Source organism: Nomascus leucogenys, chromosome 4 (assembly GCF_006542625.1).
Source record: "Nomascus leucogenys isolate Asia chromosome 4, Asia_NLE_v1, whole genome shotgun sequence".
In the NCBI taxonomy this organism is placed as follows: domain Eukaryota; kingdom Metazoa; phylum Chordata; class Mammalia; order Primates; family Hylobatidae; genus Nomascus; species Nomascus leucogenys.
This window is the reverse complement of record NC_044384.1, coordinates 100,429,050-100,452,109: the sequence shown is the minus strand read 5'-3', so window position 1 is coordinate 100,452,109 and position 23,060 is coordinate 100,429,050. Positions and strand designations below refer to the sequence as shown.

The window sequence follows — 23,060 nt, the reverse complement described above, 5'->3', positions numbered from 1 at the left end:
GAAGAAGTTGAACCCCTGAATAGACCAATAGCAAGATCTGAAATTGAGGTAGAAATTAGCAGCATACAACCAAAAAAAGCCCAGGACCAGACAGATTCACAGCCAAATTCTACCAGAGGTACAAAGAGGAGGTGATACCATTCCTTCTGAAACTATTCCAAACAATAGAAAAAGAAGGACTCCTCCCGAACTCATTTTATGAGGCCAGCATCATCCTGATACCAAAACCTGGCAGAGACACAACAAAAACAGAAAATTTCAGGTCACTATCCCTGATGAACATCAATGCGAAAATCCTCAATAAAATACTAGCAAACTGAATCCAGCAGCACATCAAAAAGCTTATCCACCACAATCAAGTCAGCTTCATCCCTGGGATGCAAGGCTGGTTCAACCTACACAAAAAAATAAATGTAATCCATCACATAAACAGAACCAATGACAAAAACTACTTGATTATCTCAATAGATGCAGAAAAGGCCTTCGATAAAATTCAACATCCCTTCATGCTAAAAACTCTCAATAAACTAGATATTGATGGAACATATCTCAAAGTAATAAGAGCTATTTATGACAAACCCACAGCCAATATTATACTGAACGGGTAAAAGCTGGAAACATTCCCTTTGAAAACCAGCACAAGACAAGGATGCCCTCTCTCACCACTCCTATTCAACATAGTGTTGGAAGTTCTGGCCAGGGCAGTCAGGCAAGAGAAAGAAATAAAGGGCATTCAAATAAGAAGAAAGGAAGTGAAAGTGTCTCTGTTTACAGATGACATGATTATATATTTAGAAAACCCCATTGTCTCAGCCCAAAATCTCCTTCAGCTGATAAGCAACTTCAGCAAAGTCTCAGGATACAAAATCAATGTGCAAAACTCACAAGCATTCCTATACGCTAATAATAGACAAACAGCCAAATCAGGAGTGAACTCCCATTTACAATTGCTACAAAGAGAATAAAATACCTAGGAATACAACTTAGAAGGGATATGAACGACCTCTTGAAGGAGAACTACAAACCAGTGCTCAAGGAAATAAGAGAGGACACAGACAAATGGAAAAACATTCCTTGCTAATGGATAGGAAGAATCAATATTGTGAAAATTGCCATACTGCCCAAAGTAATTTATAGAGTCACTGCTATCACCATCAAGCTACCACTGACTTTCTTCACAGAATTATAAAAAAACTACTTTAAAGTTCATATGGAACCAAAAAAGAGCCTGCATTGCCAAGTCAATCCTAAGCCAAAAGAACAAAGCTGTCGGCATTATGCTACCTGACTTCAAACTACACTACAAGGCTACAGTAACCAAAACAGCATGGTACTGGTACCAAAACAGATATATAGACGAATGGAACAGAACAGAGGCCTCAGAAATAATACCACACATCTACAACCATCTGATCTTTGACAAACCTGACAAAAACAAGCAATGGGGAAAGGATTCCCTATTTAATAAATGGTGTTGGCAAACTGGCTAGCCATATGCAGAAAACTGAAACTGGACCCCTTCCTTACACCTTATACAAAAATTAACTTAAGATGGATTAAAGACTTAAACATAAGACCTAAAACCATAAAAACCCTGAATAAAATCTAGGCAATACCATTCAGGACATAGGCATGGGCAAAGACTTCACGTCTAAAACACCAAAAGCAATGGCAACAAAAGCCAAAATTGACAAATGGAATCTAATTAAACTAAAGAGCTTCTGCACAGCAAAAGAAGCTATCATCAGAGTGAACAGGCAACCTATAGAATAGGAAAAAATTTTTGCCATCTATCCATCTGACAAAGGGCTAATATCCAAAATCTACAAAGAACTTAAATTTACAAGAAAAAAACATCAAAAAGCAGGTGAAGGATATGAACAGACACTTCTCAAAAGAAGACATTTATGCAGCCAACCATCATATAAAAAAAGCTCATCATCACTGGTCATTAGAGAAATGCAAATCAAAACCACAATGAGATACCATCTCACACTAGTTAGAATGGCGATCATTAAAAAGTCAGGAAACAACAGATGCTGGAGAGGATGTGGAGAAATAGGAACGCTTTTACACTGTTGGTGGAAGTGTAAATTAGTTCAACCATTGTGGAAGACAGTGTGGCGATTCCTCAAGGATCTAGAACTAGAAATGCCGTTTGACCCAGCCATCCCATTACTGGCTATAAACCCTAAGGATTGTAAGTCATTCTACTATAAAGACACATGCACACGTATGGTTTTTTTCTTTCTGTCTTTCTTTCTTTCTTTCTTTCTTTTTTTTTTTTTTGATGGAGTTTCACTCTTGTTGCCCAAGCTGGAGTGCCATGCAGTGATCCCAGCTCACTGCGACCTCCACCTCCCATGTTCAAGCGATTCTCCTGCCTCAGCCTCCTGAGTAGCCGGGATTACAGGCGCATGCCACCATGTTCAGCTAATTTTTTTATTTTTTATTAGAAACGGGGTTTCACCCTGTTTGCCAGGCTAGTCTCGAACTCCTGACCTCAGGTGATCCACCTGCCTCAGCCTCCCAAAGTGCTGGGATTACAGGCATGAGCCACCGCACCCAGCCACACGCATATGTTTATTGCAGCACTGTTGACAATAGCAAAGATTTGGAACCAACCCAAATGCTCATCAGTCATAGACTACATAAAGAAAATGTGGCACATATACACCATGGAATACTATGCAGCCATGAAAAAGGATGAGTTTATGTCCTTTGCAGGGACATGGATGAAGCTGGAAACCATCATTCTCAGTCAACTAACACAGGAACAGAAAACCAGGCACCACATGTTCTCACTCATAAGTGGGAGGTGAACAGTGAGAACACATGGACACAGGGAGGGGAACATCACACACCTGGGCCTGTTGAGGGTTGGGGGACTAGGGGAGGGATAGCATTAGGAGAAATACCTAATGTAGATGACGGGTTGATGGGTGCAGCACACCGCCATGGCACCTGTATACTTACGTAACAAACCTGCGCGTTCTGCATGTGCATCCCAGAGCTTAAAGTATAATAATTAAAATAAAACTTCGAAAAAAGATTAGATTAGATTCAATATTAGAAATATCAGTATGGGAAGAAAGTTTGCTTTCTTATATTAAAACTACCTGACCAATCACCTGAGCCCAAGAAGTTAAGGCTACAGTGAGCTGTGATTGCACCACTGCACTCCAGCCTGGGCGACAGAGTGAAACTCTGTCTCAAAAATAAACAAAACTGCCTGGCCAGCGAATCTGTTACCTTTCCACACAGCCTTACCCTAGAACAAATCAAGAATTCATTACCCCAGTCAAAAGGGAGGTATTTTTCCTTACAAGATGAATGTCAATTTTTATGTAATGGTATATAGTTCTTCAACTTTTTGAAGCTAAATATTACACCAAAACCTGTCAGCAAAGATCAGACAGCCTCTCTCATGTCCAGTCATTCAGTCACTGCCAGGTATATTGTTAGCCCAAGTATGTATTTAAACTCTGCCTCATTTAATATTAAAATAGTGTACTTTTTTGTTTTCCACTTGCCTCTGTGTTGCCTCTTGATACCAGTTGCCTGTAGGTTTCTCAGCCCAGAGGACAGGTGATCAACTGGGAGTACCTTAAGGCTTCCTTGACTCTATAAGGGAGTGGACTCTATAAGGGAGTCTATAAGGAACTCTATGAGTACCTCAAGGCTTCCAGGTGCTTCTGTAAGGAAGACACCTGTGATCTCCCCTTCTAAGTACCTTAAGCTGCTCATCTTCCTCTTCCATTCCCCTCCCACAGCCAAAATATGGAGAGATTAGAGGTAGCTAGCAAAGCAATGCAGATACGCTTTCTGGGAACTTTGTAACACAGTAATGCCCTGTACTGAGTGGCACACTCCTACTACATCAAGATAAATAGCTTAGATCTGGTCTTGGCTAAGACCTGTGTGAGAATCAGACCTTCTTCTTTGGTGCAAGGCTCATGTTTCCTGAGTTTCACAACTCTCTCTCTCTCTCTCTCTCTCTCTCTCTCGCTCCCCCTCCATATATATATATATATATATATATATATATATATATAAAATTCAGTTAGACTTTATATCTTTGATTATGACCACTAGAAGATGTCAGGGTGTGAGAATCCTTCTGTCCTGGTGTCTAAGTACAGGATATTTTACCATTTAAGAGAGCAAATGAGTTACTGTTTGTTATTGATTATAAAGCAACACTACTTCACCACTCCTTTGTCTTTTATATCTAAGCTGCTAACGATGTGTTTTGTTCTGGTTCTAATTACTGCAAAACAATCTCCTTGATATTCCAGGGAGTTATAAATCTGCAGATAGAATTCGTATAAGTTCTGCAACTGGGCCTGGCTCGAATAAAGACCACAGCACAAGCCTGTTTTCCATGGCATAAATTTTCATTCACTCTAAGCCAGTGTTTGTTGCCTGATGGAGCAGTCAAGAAAACAGCCTTCCCTCCCCAACCTGCCATTTGGGAAGGGTGCATTCTCACCTTTTTGTCTCAAGATGGTACTCCGTTTCTCTTTGTAAATCCTGAGTTAATGGCATAAGGGGGGTTGGGGGAGGGGGGAGGGACAGCATTAGGAGATATACCTAATGCTAAATGACGAGTTAATGGATACAGGAAATCAACATGGCACATGGATACATATGTAACAAACCTGCACATTGTGCACATGTACCCTAAAACCTAAAGTATAATAAAAAAAAAAAGAGAAGTGAAAAAAGTCTTCATGCTGCTTCACTTAGACAAGAGAAAATAATGAGAACCAGCATGTATCAAAGGCCTATTGTGTTCCAGGCACTCTACGAGAAACTTCATGTAAAAATTTCCCTCATACCAGTATCAAGACATAAATAATAGCATCATCCCCATTTTATAGATGGGGAAACAGAGAATTAGGCAGTAACTTGCCAAAGTTTATGTGTCAGGTAAGTGTTAAAGCTTGGATTTGAACTTGTGTCTACTTCCAAAACCCATTCTCTTTCTCCTATAGTGCTCTGCCTCCCAAAGGCTGTGGAACTGTTCTATTATCAGATTGTTCTCAAGAAACTACCTTATGGTCTGCCAGAGCTTACATCCTAGAAGAAAAGCCTAACATGCACACTCCCACTCCCTTGCTTGGGTGTCTAGGTGGCTGAACTCTAAGCCCACGTGAATAGTCCTCAAGAGTTTATGGCTAACTAAATACACACATTTCCCATCCTCTTGAATTTACTCTTGAGACTACCAGGCATCACTTATGAAGAAAATAATTTATGAAGTCTTCATATTTCATGGTTGCAAATGAGAATCTCTATTCTGGGGAAATGGTACAGCTCTCAGAACTGGATCACTGGCTGCAGGGCTGTGAGCAGAGTTCAGCTGGTGCTGCTTGAAGGAACTCAGCTCTCTCTGCCATACTTTCTTGAGTTTGGAACCAAAATTGGAAAGTTAAGAACTTGATCATAGAGACAAACAAAAATATAAATCCATTTTATGAATAGAAACAACTGTGGATCTTAAGCCACATTGAGCAGATTTTTCTTTATACCCCATTCTCTTGCCAGCAAATGCTGTATGCAAGTTATGAAAGCCTCAGATTGCCTGGATCCCAGTAAATTATCTTGTTTCCATTTCCTTTTTGGTTTTTCTTGCTCCATGCCTGAGTGCTGTAGTCAGTGGCCAGGGAGGAGCCCACCCAAGGCAGAGATGCTACAGTGTCTTCTCAGCCTCTCACCACCTTGTATCATTGTCTGAGCATGAAAGATAGACACACACCCTAACTCTGTGCTAACCACAGCTTCATTTGCTTCTACAGGCTGCACTCCTCAATTCTTTCCCAACCATCTTTGACGAGCTGCTGCAAATGTTCACCGTGCAAGAGGTGGCAGAGTTTGTGAGAGGGACACTGGGGAGCATGCCCAGCACTGTGCACATTGGGCAGTCAATGGACGTGGTCAAGCTGCAGTCCATTGCCAGGACAGTGGATAGCCGCCTGTTTTCTTTCTCAGGTAAATCAAGTTGGGATGAGAGTCCTCCTTCCTTCCAGAGGTGATAGCCAAGTGATAATCAAAGGATCAGTTTCCTCAACCATTATGCAAGAAACCAGTGACCCTTAAGATACAGAATTTTTTGGTAAACTATAATAGAGAACGCAGCCAAGACCTAGGCCTACTGCCTTACTCACAGTTTATTCCTAGGAATCCATACATACGAGCATGTCACTGGGGTGGTGTCTGAGTCCATTCAGGCTACTGTAACAGAATACCATAGACTGGGTGGCATGTAAACAGCAAACTTTCTCATAGTTCTGGAGGTTAGGAAGTCTAATATCAAAGCGCCAGCAGATTCAGTGTCTGGTGAGGCCCACTTCCTGGTTCATAGACAGCTGTCTTCTCTCTGTGTTCTCACATAGCAGAAGGGCCAAGGCAGCTCTTTTTTGGGGTCTCTTTTTTTAAAAGGTCGCTAATCTTGTTCATGAGGGCCCTGCCTCCAGGCCCACAGCTTCCAAGAACAGAGCCTGCCATATCCTCAGGAAAGGAAGGAGAGGAAAAGAGAAGGGACTATCTCAAGGAAATAAGGATAAACCAAGAAAATAAAAGAGGCCCTACAGATCACTTGAGGTCAGGAGTTCCAGACTAGCCTGGCAAACAGGGTGAAACCCTATCTCTACTGAAAATACAAAAAATTAGCCAGGCGTGGTGGCGGGCACCTGTAATCCCAGCTACTCAGGAGGCTGAGGCAGGAGAATTGCTCGAACCCAGGAGGTGGAGGTGGCAGTAAGCCAAGATCATGCCATTGTACTCCAGCCTGGGCAACAGAGGGAGACTGTCTCAGAAAAAAAAAAAAAAAAAAAAAAGAGGCCCTGAAAGGGGGCCCTGAGGACCCTGTGCTTTCTTGTTTCCTTGCCATACCATTCGATACCTTTTCCAGTCTTTGGAGAAACAACAAGGATTAGAGAGAGAAATGGACAGGGAGCTCTTTATGCTCCCCAAGGGGTCAGGACAATCTAATATATTAGCAGCCTAGTCTGTCTTTCACGAAGAACTTCCGGTTTTATTCCTGAAGCCACATCATATGTGATCAAGTTCTGCCTTGCAGGGACAACCAAATGCTCAATGGCCAAATATTAAGATCAGTGTGAGCCTGATTCTTTAAGAATAATATCACTGTGGTAGGATAAACTTCTGAGGCACAGAAATAAATCCAAAACACCAGCAAAACAATTATTAGAATTTTTATAATTTTTGGTGGTTAATTTTTTAGGTTTGACTTTTTTTTTTCTTGAGACGGAGTCTCACTCTGTTGCCCAGGCTAGAGTCCAGTGGCATGATCTCAGCTCATCGCAACCTCTGCCTCCCAGATTCAAACAATTCTCCTGCCCCGGCCTCCCAAGTAGTTGGGACTACAGGCATGCACCACCATGCCTGGCTAATTTTTTTTTTTTTTTTGTATTTTTAGTAGAGACAGGGTTTCACCATATTGGCCAGGCTAGTCTCAAACTCCTGACCTCATGATCCGCCTGCCTCAGCCTCCCAAAGTGCTGGGATTACAGGTGTGAGACACCGCGCCCGGCCAGGTTTGACTTTTAAAGTATAAGAACAAAAATTTCTAGCCCAGTGCTACACACATTTGTAATACTAAATAGATGTTCCCTTTGACTTAGCTCTGCCAGCGTATGACATTGCTAGTAGTAGTAAAGCTGCCACCAAGAAAGTCATCTTTTTTCCACCAGGAACTGTTTATTCTGGTAAACAGTTGTCTCTTCTCCGGCTCCTATACTGAAGACTTTATTAATGGTTTGGGCACACTGTCACTGAAGGCCACTGTTCACACTTGAGCTTTGTGCACTGCTTAAAGAAAATGCTTTCGGCTGGGCACGGTGGCCCACGCCTGTAATCCCAGTACTTTGGAAGGCCGAGGCGGGTGGATCACGACATCAGGAGATTGAGACATCCTGGCCAACATGGTGAAACCCCGTCTCTACTAAAAATACAAAATTTAGCCAGGCATGGTGGTGGGCGCCTGTAGTCCCAGCTACTCAGGAGGCTGAGGCAAGAGAATGGAGTGAACCCAGGAGGCAGAATTTGCAGTGAGCTGAGATTGCGCCGCTGCACTCTAGCCTGGGCGACAGAGTGAGACTCTATCTCAAAAAAAAAAAAAGAAAGAAAATGCTTTCAAAATATGTGGGAAGGGGAACAGCAGACTGCTCTCACTGACATACTTTATTTCTAATATCTCTGCATGTACTTGCTGCTTCACACAAACACTTCAGAAAAATTTTCTTAATATTTATGTGGCCTTGGACTATGTAACTGGATTTTAGATGACAAGCACCACCAAAATTTCATTTGCATCTCACTTTCATTGAATGCTTGTGTTGCAGCATCTTCCCTGAAGCAAAAGGTTCTTTACCAGTGATGTCCTTTAACCAGCACTGGTTTTCACAAAGTATAAGTTTGGTCTCTTCTTCAGCAGGTTCTAGTAACTAACCACTGTTTTTTTTCTGTAAGCAGCTATTGGTTGTTACAAATACTAAGTATGTTGGTATTTTCATCTACACAGTGCAGTATCAACTTTTTTTATTCAAGCAGCCTTTTAAATCTAGACTAGCTAGTATTCTATTCTGTTTGAACATATTCTAAGCATTTGACAAGGCAGTGCCCAAATCTCTTATATGTCATGTAATTTGTCTTTGACTGAAAAAGATTTGCTGTCTGAATTTCATGTGTAACTCTTAACAAAGGACATATATGAACAATAAATCCAAAGTGCCATGGCTTGTTTGTGTTACTGATAATCTGACTAAATCATGCTGGCCAGATATGATGGGACCTGCAGAGTCACACAATCACTGACTACATAGGAATACAGGGTGCCAGAAACACATTCACACTTGTATTTCACTTGTCTTCTAACCTCCCTTGTGAAGTAAATGTATTATAGAAGAGGCCCTTACACCCCATTCTACAGATGAGGAAAATAAAGCTCATGAGAGGAGTCAACTTGCCTGAGGTCTCAGAACGAGTTAATAAGGGAGCTTGAAGTAGGACAGCCTTCCTAAATTTAGGATTCTAAATATAGTCAGATCCTGATGAAAGTGCTATTCGGTAACATTGGGAGAAATCATTTGAAGTGTTCAGTAGGATTGGTGATAGATGTTGGCCAATTATCAAAGTCTTGTGACAAGACAAAGGTCGTGCTTCAATTGTGTTCATTGCTGTGTACACACTGAGCAGCAATCTAACAAGCCTGTGGGGGAAAGGGAGCAGGCCTGTTGGCTGTGGCAAGGTAAACGCTCACAGGAGTGGAAGTGTCAGACTATCTACCTAGCCAGGGCATAAAGAGGGACAATCTATAATCCATTTCAAGCCTGCAAGTTCAGTCAGCATAGTTCATACTAAGTATACCATTTAAGTGGAATTTTCGCTGTAAACTGTGCTTTTAATTTGGAGTCTGATCATTAAAGAGATTTCATTTGGGACCAGGTGTGGTGGCTTACACCTGTAATCTTAGCATTTGGGAAGGACAAGGAGGGAGGATCGCTTGAGCCCAGGAGTTCAAGACTAGCTGGGCAGCATAGTGAGACCTCATCTACAAAAAATGAAAAAGTTATCCGAGTGTGGTGTCATACACCTGTGGTCCCATCTGCGTAGGAGGCTGAGGTAGGAGGATTGCTCTAGCAATCCTAGAAAATTGAAGCTGCAGGGAGCCATGATCATGCCCCTGCATTCCAGCCTGGGTGACAGAATGAGACCCTGTTTCCAAAAAAAGATACTTCATTTGGAAGCAGACTGCTAACATTCATCCTGCACAAAATGTCATGGATGCTTGGTATTGAAATGAGAACAAAGGAAAGATGGAAGAATAATGTCACGTGATGGCTTATAATCTCCAGGCAGTGAGCTTTCAGGCCCTTGTAAGGTGAGGAGATTACCTTCATATTGCTCTAGTCTGAACCGCACCTGCTTTGAGAATAGCTAAGTCTCACAGTGCCACTGGCTTCCCGCAGTAACTAGTTCTCCTCTAAAGTTTTCTTCACCTTTGTATTTTCTCTCCCAGAATCCCGCCGCATCCTGCTTCCTGTGGTTCTCCATCACATTCACCTTCACCTGAGGCAGCAGAAAGAGCTGCTAATTTGCTCAGGGATTCTTGGCAGCATCTTCTCCATCGTCAAGACCAGCTCTCTGGTAGTGGCCCCACACCCACTCCACCCTGCTCAGCTCTTCCCTAGTCTTGTGTTACTTTAGCCAGAGGCAGACCAACAAAGATCACTTTGTGCACTTTTCAGTCACAGATGCTTTCATCAGTGACAGGAAGGTGCCCAAGTGAATGGAGGCCTGTGTGTTCCCAGCAGGTTTCTCAGTACAACACATTCTTGCTATTTTTAAAGGTTGCACTACCATAAATCTACCCAGAAATATAGTTATCTGTAGTACCACAAAGCCCAACTCTGTGTCATGCTGTTTCCATCAATAGGTTTTAATTCTGGATTCTTGGGAGTTTTCTGAGAATATTCAGGCATGAGCACAGGGAGGCAGATCCAGACTTGAGAGGTAGCTTGCTTATTCAGGCTCTTCTGTTAGCTTCCTGACAGCTTGATTCCACCCATATGGCATTCCTATACAGTGCCAAATGAGGTCAGGGCATACGAGAGGTTAATGTTGCCCACCAGAGCTCTGAGCCTCAGAGGATGGTAGAATTGTGCTTTAGGGGTCGGGTTTCAACTGATATTGCTTTTACCCATTTTCTTTCCTCTTTACTTTTTCTTTTTAAAAGAAATCGGTGGTAGGAGGGGATGAACTGAGGTAGGGAAAGAGAGAAGGAAAGATATGAATTAGGCACGGGTGAGGGTAGGAATTTATTTTAATGATACTTATTTCATGTACTTTTGATCATAGAAGAAAGGCATATTACTTATAGAAAATTCAGAAACTAAAGAAAAGCATAAAGAAAGAAATGTAGAACAAAAATGGATTTTTAAATTATGCCATTTTATTAAGTTGCTAGAGAATAGAATTTCACATGCATTTAAAATGAAGGGCAGTTGCCAGGTGATAAGGATAGACTATCCACACGGAGTGGGAGAGGCACCTAAAAAAAAAGTATATTTTGTTCGAGCAGGGGACAGGGACTCAATAGGATACTCTAATGTTCAAACTTAAAGTGCCATCTGGTGACAGAGGTCTAGCTTGGCAGAGAGTGACTATGATGGTGATAATGGCCCTATTATTTGATCTTGGCTCCAGGTAAGACTTGGCAGCTCTTCTTCCTACCAGGCCTCAGAGAAGCCACACCAAGCACATAAGATCTACTCGTAGCCCAAGGTTGTATTGAGGGGGTAGACAGCTTATTGCTAAAGGAAAGAGAGAAATTGAAGCAAAAAAAGAGGAGGAATGGAACATGAGTGGGAACCAGTAAAAACTTGGAGGTGATGGTTTGGTTGTGTTTGTAGGGCTAGAGTCAGTGCAATTAGTTGCTTATAACTACCCAAAGATACATCACTGGTAAGTGTTATGATCAGTTCGACAGATAGGAAAGATGACTTTGGTCCCAAGAGCTGCTCAAATTCTTCATGTGGAATGGGGCAGAGTATAGTTAAAATGGATGGATGGGTAGAGGGACAATGAAATTGAAGCTCAATGAGAGCAGAGATATTATCTCTCTTGTTCACCTCTATATATTCAGGTTCTCAAACAGTGACTGGCACATGGTAAATGTTTAGTGAATGATAGATTGATGTATGGGTAAAGGATAGACACGAGGACCAGTAATAGTATACACATCTTAGACAAGAGGCAACAGGAATCTCTTTGTGAGATAATTAAAATCATGCTACAGAATTTGAGATGAATGTGAGAGGTCTATAATAGGATAACAGACTCTTCCTAAATTAGGAAGTGGCCCTTAATGAGGAGACATGCTCCATTGTTTTTGTGAGGTGGCCAGAGAAAGATGCACTGAGGCTGGAGTCCTTCAAATGGACCCTGTAACACGAGCAAGAGTGCTGAGGAGCTAGAAGTGGACCCAGGCATATCTAGGCAGCAGTCCTGGCTGGCAAAAATTGAGGGCACCCAAGGGGAAAACCCTGAGGAGAAAACAGGGTGCTCAGAAAGATGAGCTACTTCTGTGCATTAGTGCTGTGCACTAGTGAAGGTGCCGCTGCCACACCCTGTAGTGTGAATTCGTCACCATTTCTCAAACTTTATCATTTCCGAAAGTGTCAGCAGAGTTTTGCCTTCTCCTGGCTATTCTAGGGAAATCAAAGAAAACATATAACTCAGGATCTTTGCTTCTGCCCTGTATATCAAAATTAATGTATCTGCTTGAGATTCAAAGTTGCAGGTGGTGTTGAGTTAGGGTAAGGCCCCAGCCACCATGCCTGGGCAGCAGTGGCAGTTGTGCCTCACCTTCTCTCAAAGCCATTGTCCTGTGTTCCTTGACACTGCATGTTGGTGAGACTGAGAGCTTGGTGTTGCGAATCCAGAAGACTACTGCTGATGTGGCTGACCTAGTAAGTGCTGCCAGCTGTACTTCAGCCTGGCTTGGTGCTAATGGTGTGCTCTCTTGCTGCTCGCTCCAGGAGGCAGATGTCATGGAGGAAGTAGAGATGATGGTGGAGAGCCTCCTGGACGTGCTCTTGCAGACTCTGCTCACCATCATGAGCAAATCGCACGCTCAGGAGGCGGTAAGAGGGCAGCGGTGCCCGCAGTGCACAGCCGAGATCACTGTTAGTAACTAACATCCAGGTTTTCTTGCCTTCTTTTCTAACCCGGGGCTTCTCCACAGCACTCCCCCTCCATCTTACCATCCCACCACCTTCATCTCAGCCTCCCCTCCTGCATGGTTGTCAGCATGCTGCCCTCTTCCCTTCTTGAGTCTGACTCTCCTCTCTACTCTGAAAGCTCCAGGTTCATATTCCCAGGCAGATCTGGGGAATGTTTCTTGTCCTGTTTTCCTGCATACTTTGAGCCAAGTCATTTTCTATATTGTGGAATGAAGCAGGGATGTATGTAAGATGTAGTAAGAGGTTGAAGGTGAAAAACAGACTATTTCTTCTAGGAACCCCCTCATACAGGTTTTCCTAAATGATGTACAGGACAGAATAATTTTCTCAGAATTGGCTTCTATCTACAAATTAGTTGCTTTTGTCCATTATGTTTGTATCTAAATTTTTAGCATTTGGAAAAATGTGATGAAGTAAATTTCACTGGTATTAGTGAATAATGATTTTTCTGTGATCTAATTAGAAGAGAAACAAACTGGGAAGGCTTCTCAGGAGGGGCAGAGAGACAATGCCTTGGGCCCCTCATGCACCCCAACTCCAGAGTAGACTTACTTCTCAGCCCTGAGGTGGGGACATGATAAACAGTTTTCGTGGAATCTTTCCATTGGCAGATGGGAGATTACAGTGATCTCTCTGAAGAAAACCCTCTGGAGCAGGCCAAGCTACAGCGTGCTAGGGAGAGCAGGGAGCACTCAGGGAGCAGGTATGTGTTCTGGAGCACTGGGGGAAAGAGTGTCTGCTCCTTTAGGAGCCTCTGTTGAAGGCACTCTCACTGTAAGTAAAAAACATATATATATATGTGTACCCTGGCATTTCCTGGTAACCCAGCCTTCTAACCAGCACTTACACAGTGCTTGCTGTGGGCCAGACCCTGCTTTAAGCACTTGTCCAATATTAGCTCATTTAGCAGTACTAAGGAAGTGATTCATTTTATGTAGATTATAATGAGGATGATAATAACTGTAATTTATTCAGTACCTTTTTACATAATGGACTTTATTCTTAAATGCTTTATGTACATTAACCCATCTGACCCTCATGACAAATTACCTATAGCTTATTATGCCCATTTTTCAGATAAAAATAAGGTTCATGAACATATATATTTTGCACACATGTATTTTTAATAATTTCAGGCCAGGCGCGGTGGCTTATGCCTGTAATCCCAACACTTTGGGAGGCCGAGGCAGATGGATCATCTGAGGTCAGGAGTTTGAGACTAGCCTGGCCAGCATGGCGAAACCCTGTCTCTACTAAAAATACAAAAAAAAAAAATGAGCCGGGCATAGTGGTGGGCGCCTGTAATCCCAGCTACTCGGGAGGCTGAGGCAGGAGAATCGCTTATACCTAGGAGGTGGAGGTTGCAGTGAGCCAAGATCATGCCATTGCACTCCAGACTGGGCAACAAGAGCGAAACTCCATCTCAGAAAACAACAATAATAATAATTTCAGAGACCTAGAAAGGGTTTGAGAGACTAAAACCTGTTGTCACTTCCTCATGAGTTTATAAACATTTGAAAATTGCCCAAGTGAAGTAAGTGTTCTCCCTCCCTTTTAAGGAGGCAACTAAGAGGAGGCCATGCTTGTCTGCCCCATGCCAAAAGTTGCTGTAAGATGGTTTTTGAAGTCCTTAAAGCAGGATTTTATTCCGTGTATCCCAGTTGGGACTTGAAGACATTTTGAACATTGATATTTCTCCTTTAATTTCTACTTGTCTTAAAGCCCATAGCTTGTCCCCTCAAAAAGGTCAGTTTTAACTCCTCTGCCTTTCATACAGGCATATTGATCCACTGTGTTTTGTTTGCCCAGTCCAGTAACCCTATGCAAATTCTAGGAGGTTCCAAAGAAGTCCTTGTAGAAGGGCTGCTCTAGCCCAGCAGGATCGGCAGAGTCCAAATTCTATCCAGAGGAGGTTAAGCTCTCCCCTGTTCCAAGTATCCTCTATAGACTTCAGTACAGTGCCTTGGCAGCAAAGGACTATTTAGCCAAAACTTTCCTAGGAAAAAAAGGGAGAATATTTGTCTCACTTTGCAGTACTACTTTATTATAGTTTGAGGTTTTTCAATAGCCCCATACTGCAGAGGGCTTATTCCCCCGCCGCCAATCCCTCCGGGCTTTCCTTAGCAGAAAAGAAAGCTTTAGAGGGCTAGATTTGTCATCTTTCTTCCATGATCATTGGGGCCATCTCAGACCCTCCCTTCTCTCCTTGCCCTCTGTCGATTGGGGGAACACAGCCCTTGCAATTGGCCATGCTAAGTGTTTTTTTGGGTTGCTCCCTAGGGCGAGTATGTGTCCTGCCTTCTCTCACTGCTCCGCCAGATGTGTGACACCCATTTCCAGCACCTCCTGGACAACTTCCAGAGCAAAGATGAACTCAAGGTAGGCAGTAGAACACCTTTCCTCTGGGAGAGGAAGTGTGCAGCCAGCGCTCCCCGGGGGCTTTTTCCCTGTCAGGGGGATGAGTGCAAGTGACTAGCATTGCCATGGGTGTAGGATTCACCAGCCCTACTTTACAGCTGAGTGTTGGCCTCCAGAAGCTGAAAGCCAGCAGTGTCCTCACAGCTGGACCCTGGTAACACTGCCAAGTTTTCCTTGACTATTAGTGGCTCTGTGATGATGTGCCTCTATTAGAGGCTATTCTGTCCCACGCTGGTTGTCGGAAAACCAGGACTCCTTCCTTTCTTAGTAACTTGGCAGTTACCCTTATTATTTTGTACCTGCAAATTAGGATTTGCTGTTTTAATACCTTTAATAATAATAATGGTGTCAATTTTTTTTCATTTAAATATATTTGTGGAAGATACCTTTAGAGAGCAAGGGTGTGCACTGCTCATTTGCTGCCAAACTCTGGGTCTGGAGCACTGAGGGGCTTATTTTTATCACAGATTGCTATACATACTTTAAAAAGCCAAAGCGTACTACCAAAGTTCATAATATAAAACACCTGTAGTCCTAGCTACTCTTGAGGCTAAAGTGAGAGGATCGATTGGGCCCAGAAATAATTTTTTTAAAAAATACAATGGTTTCCTGGCTCAGCCTGACTCATGTCCAGTTCCTACTCCACAAAGGCAGCCACTTTCAATTCTTTTGCTATTCTTCAGGAAGCTTCTACTACTATTTTTAGCTATTGTTATTATCTATTTTCCTCTTTCTATGGAAAATGAAAATGATTCTCCAGAATCATTCCTCTGTCACACACACATCCTTCCTCCCATTCTCCCAATGTAGTTTTCATATATTTTTGTTTGCATTGATTATATTGTTTATCTTTTCTTTATTACAGCTAAATAAGTACTGTAGTGAGCCAAGACTGTCCTGGGATTGTATTTCTTTTCTTGTAGAACAGTGATGTCCGGTCTTTTGGCTTCCCTAGGCCACATTGGAAGAAGAATTATCTTGGGCCACACATTAAATACACTAACACTAACGATAGCTGATAAGCTAAAATATATATATCATAATATTTTAAGGAAGTTTACAAATCTGTGTTGGGCTGCATTCAAAGCCATCCTGGGCTGCATATGGCCCATGGGCCGTGGGTTAGACAAGCTTGTTGTCGAACTTATTGTTTTTATAAAAATTAATTGCCTCTTTTTTTATTTGCTTATGCTTTGTTTTGTTTTGGTCATCAAATCTGGTGAGGATTTCCCACTCTTGCTATCATCTTTCTAATATATCTCTTCTTCCAGCTTGCCTTATGGTCAAATCTATGAGATGTCAGATCAATTTTTTTTCCTAGAGATTTGCTCCCCCACTGCTTTTATTTATTTCAGTCACTATCTTTTGTGTTGGAGACTCTCCTCCTGCAGACTTTCCTGTAGAGACTGCTGGATGATAGTGTGTATCTAAAAGTGAAGTCCTTTAGTGCTGATTACAAACTCTATGTATAGGCAGGGCTTTCTCTAGCAGGCTTCCCTGTAGATGGCCAAAGAGAGCTGCCCTTTTGGTCAGAGCATTCCCTAATTCCTGTGTCTGGAGGACTTGGACTTGTTCATTCCCCAGAGAGGAGTCTTCCACTTCTCCTGTGTTGGGCACAGGAGTTCGATGTCACAAAAGATCTACACTGAGACAAAGGATTCCTCAGCAAGGCTAGTTTACCTTCTGCAGAAAGGGTGCACTCGCTAGCAGTCCAGCCACAAGAGCATACACAAACAAAGGAGACAGGGTCATTTATAACCTGACACATCCACCCTACTGCTGTATCTGGTTTCCATTGGCTGGAATGGGACCTCACATTCTATACCCGACCCAATTGGCTAGCAACTTAGAACTTCCCAAAAGAGGCAAAGGCAGAGGAGAACAAAGGAAGAGAGGAAGTAACTTGTGAAATGCTGAGAGAGGCAAAAACACTTCCAAATAAGAGAGAGGAATAGGCTACGACCTAATTAAGCTATAATTATACCATAAAATTCATACTTTTAAAGTGTACAATTTAATGCTTCTGATTATATCCATCTTAAAAAAACTCATCACAAATAGTGACATCAAGTTAGTAATTTAAGACTTCCAACCAGGCGCAGTGGCTCTCACCTGTAATCCCGACACTTTGGGAGGCCGAGGCAGGCAGAGGCAGATCACCTGAGGTCGGGAGTTCGAGACCAGCCTGACCTGACCAACATAGAGAAACCCTGTCTCTACTAAAAATACAAAATTATACTGGTGTGGTGGTGCACGCCTGTAATCCCAGCTACTCAGAAGGCTGAGGCAGTAGAACCACCTGAACCTGGGAGGTGGAGGTTGCAGTGAGCCAAGATTGTGCCATTGCACTCCAGCCTGGGCAACAAGAGTGAAACTCTGTCTCAAAAAAAAAAAAAAAAAAGGAAAAGAAAAACTTCCCACAAAGAAAAGCCCAGGACCAGATGCCTTAATTGGTGAATTCTAACAAATTTTTAAATAAGAATTAATATCAATCCTTTGCAAACTATCCCAAAAAGTAGAAGAGGACAGAACATTTACCTACTCATTTTATGAGGTCAGTAATAAATATTGTGATAAGAAACCTGGACAAAGACATCACAAGAAAAGCAAACTACAAACCAATACCCCTTATGAATATAAACACAAAAATGTCCAGCAAAATACCAGCAAACTGAATCCACCAACATAGTAAAAGAATTATATAACATGATCAAGTAGGATTTATCCCAGAAATGCAAGGTTGGCTTAACATGTGAAAATTGTCAAGGAATGACGTGAGCCACACAGAAAAATAGGAAGCTCCTGACTTTCCCTCTACCCACAGACACCAAATAAACATCTATTCATGAATCACTTCCCTCTGAGAGAAGGAGATCCATTGAAAGACTTTTACCCACCAGGAAACTGAGGAAACATCCACATTGAATGGGTAGGAAAAGCTGAGGGGCACACTCAGGCATAAACCCCACCCCTGACACTGCACCATAAAATCAGGAAAGGAATCCTTAACGTTTACCTGCTCACTGTGGAGAAGAGGGTTTGGACCTCACATATACCACCCTAATTCTAAGATTTGCCATGGTTTGGCTCCGGAGGGGAGGAAGTTTGACACATGTAAGTATCTCTAGATCACAGGGAAAAAGCAATTTTATATGGACACACAAGGACTTCCAGGGCTTTATCCTCTAGAAGCAGTGCATAGAAAGGGCTCCAAAAATGCAGCTCCATGTGTCTCTCAGGAACAGACAAACTCTTTCAGTGGACATGTGGCAGTCTGGCTTCTTACTGACTTAGACTGGGGAGTTAAAGGAGCAGACAAGTAGTAGCTTGCTGCTAGCCTGAGCAGCAGATTGGCACTTCCTGAGCCTCCTCCCCCAGCTCACCCTAGTGATAATTTCAGACAAACTCCTCTCCTGGAAGGAGTTTGTCCACACATTGAGCATCCCAGCTTTTATAGCTTCTACCCAAGGGACTGCATCCTAAACCTCCCTGTTCTGGGAATAAAGGGGACTGGCATGCGTGTGTCCGTAGACTACATGAAAAGGTCGTGGTTTCGTATGAGCATGCAAGCACTTCTGGGGCTTTATCTTCCTGAAACAGTGCAGAGAAGGGGCTTAAAAACATAGTTCCTCTGTTTCTCCCTGGAAGGAGTGTATGACTACTTGGTGATCTGGCTTCTAACTCACTTACATTCATGAGTTAAAGGGACAGGCAAGTATTGGCCCACCAGCAGCCTGAGAAGCAGATTGGTACTTCGCAGGCCTTCTCCCCTAGCTCATCCCAGGAACAATTGCAGGCCTATTAATCCCTCCTGGAAAGAATTGTCCACATATTGAGTACTCCAACTTTTACAGCTTCTACCCGAAGGACTGCATCCTAAACCTCCCAGCATTGGGAGCAAGGGAAGCTGCATATATATGAGTCTGTCTAGACCTCAGGAAAAAAATTGCAGTTTTATATGAGCACATAAATACTTCCAGGGTCTTCATCTGCCAGGATCAGTGCAGAAAAGTGGCTTTAAAAACTCACCTCTCTGTTTCTCCCTGGAAGGGGTTTATGCCATGCATCAAGTACCCCAACTTTTACAGTTACCTCCCGAAGGACTCCTTCCTAAACCTCTTAGTTCTAGGAGCAGAAAGAACTAGGCATTTATTAATCTCCCTAGATCACAGAACGAAGAGATGGTTTTAAATGAGCACACAAACACTTCCAGGAGCTAATACCCCTTTGGAGTAGTGCAGAAAAGGGGCAGGAACATGCAGCTCCGATTTTTCTCTTTAGAAGGGTCTCATGGCACATAATTCCAGTGGCTGCTTTATGGCTTGGCTTATTTTGAACTTGTTTCAGGGAGCTAATGGAGCAAACAAACAATAACCATTTAGCAGCCTGAGCCAGAGCTCAGTACTTCATGAGCCTTTCCTTTGGCTCACCACAGTGATAAGTCCAAGTGTACCCATTCTTCCTGGAAGGCATTGGCCACACATGAAGTGCCACAACTTCTATAGCTCCCACCCAAGAGACTATCTCCTTAATAACCTAACCCTGGGAAAATGGGGCTTTGTATTCCTGAGTGGCCCTAGATCACAGAAAGCCAAGAGGTAGACATACAACGTTTGCAACAGATCCTCTTCCCCAGCTTAGTGCAGCAACAGTGGGATATAAATGCCCATGTTCAGCTTTACCATGAAGATGCAATGAACTGGAGCATGCATCCAACACTTTAATATTTGTAGCTACACAACAAGAGTCTGGCTCCTAAGTTACCAGTTTCAGAGTATGGAGAGGACATGGCACATCCTAAGCTCCAGGAGGCCACCCAAAACAGAGACAGCAGTCTGCACAAACACAAAGATTTGAGAGGCACCTTAGAATCTCTGGATCCATGGATTGGTGAGATCCTTCTACACAAGGCCAATCTGACAAGATTGGGAGAAATAATTGTCTTATCTCATATGCAGAAATGAACCACAGAGCATCAAGGAAAATAAACAGTAGTATATTTCAAACAAAAGAATAAGATAAATCTCCAGAAACCAGCCCAAGTGCAGTGTAGATATGTGAACATCCAACAGGGAATTCAAAATAATGTTCATAAAGATGCTCACTGAGGTCAGGAGAGCAATGAAAGAATAAACTGAGAATCTCAACAAAGAAACAGAAAGTGTACATAAGTACCAAACAAATCATAGAGCTGAAGAATACTCTAAACTGAAAATGTCAATAAAAGGATTCAGCAGCAGACTAGATCAAGCAGAAGAAAGGATTAGTGAAATCAAAAACAGGTCACTGAAAATTATATAATCTGAGGAACAAAAAGAAATTTTAAAAAGAGGGTAAGGCCGGGTGCGGTGCCTCACACCTGTAATCCCAGCGCTTTGGGAGGCCAAGGCGGGCAGATCACAAGGTCAGGAGTTTGAGACCAATCTGGCCAACATAGTGAAACCCCGTTTCTACTAAAAATAAAAAAAATTAGCTGGGTGTGGTGGCGGGCGCCTGTAATCCCAGCTACTTGGGAGGCTGAGGCAGGAGAATTGCTTGAACCCAGGAGGCAGAGGTTGCAGTGAGCCAAGATCATGCCATTGCACTCCAGCCCAGGCAGCAGTGCAAGACTCCATCTCAAATAAAAAAAGAGTTTAGTTTGGAAGTTCTAGCCAAAGCAATCAGGCAAGAGAAAGAAAACACATCCAAATAGGAAGAGAGGAAGTCAAACTATCTCTGTTTACAGATGTTATAATTCTTTACCTAGGAAACCCCATAACTTCTGCCCAAAAGTTCCTAGATCTGATAAACAACTTCAGCAAAGTTTCAGGATACAAAAATCGATGTAAAAAATCAGTAGCATTTTTATACACCGACAACATTCAAGCTGAGCCAAATCAAGAATGTAATTCCATTCACAATAGCCACAAAAAGAATAAAGTATCTAGGAATAAAACTAACCAGAGAGGTAAAAGATCTCTACAAGGAGAATTACAAAACTGCTAAAATAAATCAGAGATTACACAAACAAATGGAAAAACATTCCATCTTCATGGCTAGGAAGAATGAAGAATCAATATTGTTAAAATGACCATACAACTCAAAGCAATTTACACATTCATTGCTATTCCTATTAAGTTACCAATGACATTTCTCACAGAATTTAAAAAAAAAACTTTTTTTAATTGATATGGAATAAAAAAAGCCTGAATAGCCAAAGCAGTCCTAAGCAAAAAGAACAAAGCTGGAGGCATGACATTACCTGACTTCAAACTATACTACAAGGCTACAGTAACCAAAACAGCATGGTACGGATACAAAAAACAGACACATAGACCAAAGGAACCGAATACAGAACCCAGAAATAAAGCTGCATACCTACAACAATCTCATTTACAACAAAGTTGACAAAAAGAAGCAATGGGGAAAAGACTTCCTATTCAACAAATGGTGCTGGGATAACTGGTTAGCCATATGCAGATTGAAACTGGACCCCTTCGTCACACCATATACAAAAATTAACTCAAGATGAATTAAAGACTTAAATGTGAAACCTAAAATTATAAAAACTCTGGAAGATTTTCAAATAACTTAAAAAAGAACTACTTGGACATAGGCCCTGACAAAGATTTCATGACAAAGATACCAAAAGCAATTTGCAACAAAAGCAAAAATTGATGAATGTGATCTAATTAAAGAGCTTCTGCACAGAAAAACTCTCAACAGAATAAACAGGCAAGCCACAGAATGGGAGAAAATATTTGCAAACTACGCATCTGACAAAGGTCTGATAACTAGAATCTGTAAGGAACTTAAATTCACAAGCAAAAAAACAACTCTGTTAAAAAGTGGGCAAAAGACATGAACAGACACTTTTCAAAAGAGGACATACAGCAAACAAGCACATGAAAAACATCACTAATCACTGGAGAAATACAAATGAAAACCACAGCAAGATACTATCTGAGACCACTCAGAATAGCTGTTATTAAAAAGTCAAAAAAATATTGGGAAGCTGAGGCAGCAAGATCACTTGAGCCCAGGAATTCAAGACCAGCCTGGGCAACATAGCAAGACCCCATCTTGACAAAAAAAATTAAAATTACCCAGACATGATGACATGTGCCTGTGGTCCAAGCTATCTGGGAGGCTGAGGTAAGAAGATCGCTTGGGCCCAGGAAATCAAGGCTGCAGCGAGCTGATTGTACCACATTTCTCCCACCTGGGTGACAGGACAAGGCCCTGTCTCAAAATAGTAAAAATTAAAATTAAAAAATTAAAAGTCAAAAAATAACATGCTGGTGAGGTTGCAGAGAAGAGGGAACACTTATACACTGCTGGTGGGAATGTAAATTAGTCCAGCCATTATGGAAAGCAGTTTTGTGATTTCTCAATTTAAAAAAGAACTACCATTCAACCCAGCAATCCCATTACTGGATATATACCCAAAGGAAAATAAATAATTCTACCATAAAGACACATGCACATGTATGTGTTCATCACAGAACTATTCACAATAGCAAAGACATGGAATCAACCTAAATGCCCATCAGTGGTAGACTAGATAAAGAAAGTGTGGTACATATACACGTTGGAATACTACACAGCCATTTTAAAAGAATGAGATCCATGTCCTTTGCAGCAACATGGATGGAGCTGGAGGCCATTGTCCTAAGTGAACTAACACAGAAAACCAAATGCCACATGTTCTCACTTGTAAGTGGAAGCTAAACATTGAGTACTCATGGACATAAGAAGAGAACAACAGGCAGGCTCAGTGGCTCATGCCTGTAATCCCAGCACCTTGGGAGGCTGATGCAGGGGGATCATTTGTGGTCAGGAGTTCGAGACCAGCCTAGTCAACATGGTGAAACCCCGTCTCTACTAAAAATA

The 23,060-nt window shown here is 42.2% G+C and overlaps 1 protein-coding gene across 5 annotated transcripts in view; it reads left to right on the top strand.

The window, feature by feature from the left end:
- DOCK3 (dedicator of cytokinesis 3) overlaps positions 1–23,060 on the top strand; it is a 653,304-nt gene that overhangs the window by 534,905 nt on the left and 95,339 nt on the right. For 4 of the 5 annotated variants that reach the window (XM_030811684.1, XM_030811682.1, XM_030811681.1 and 1 more), the window contains exons 24-27: positions 5,802–5,994; positions 10,046–10,173; positions 12,567–12,713; positions 15,051–15,149. In XM_030811684.1, coding sequence (XP_030667544.1) covers positions 5,802–5,994; positions 10,046–10,173; positions 12,567–12,713; positions 15,051–15,149 — 567 coding nt within the window. The remainder of the gene's footprint in view (positions 1–5,801; positions 5,995–10,045; positions 10,174–12,566; positions 12,714–15,050; positions 15,150–23,060) is intronic. The other variant, XM_030811683.1, reaches the window with a different exon arrangement.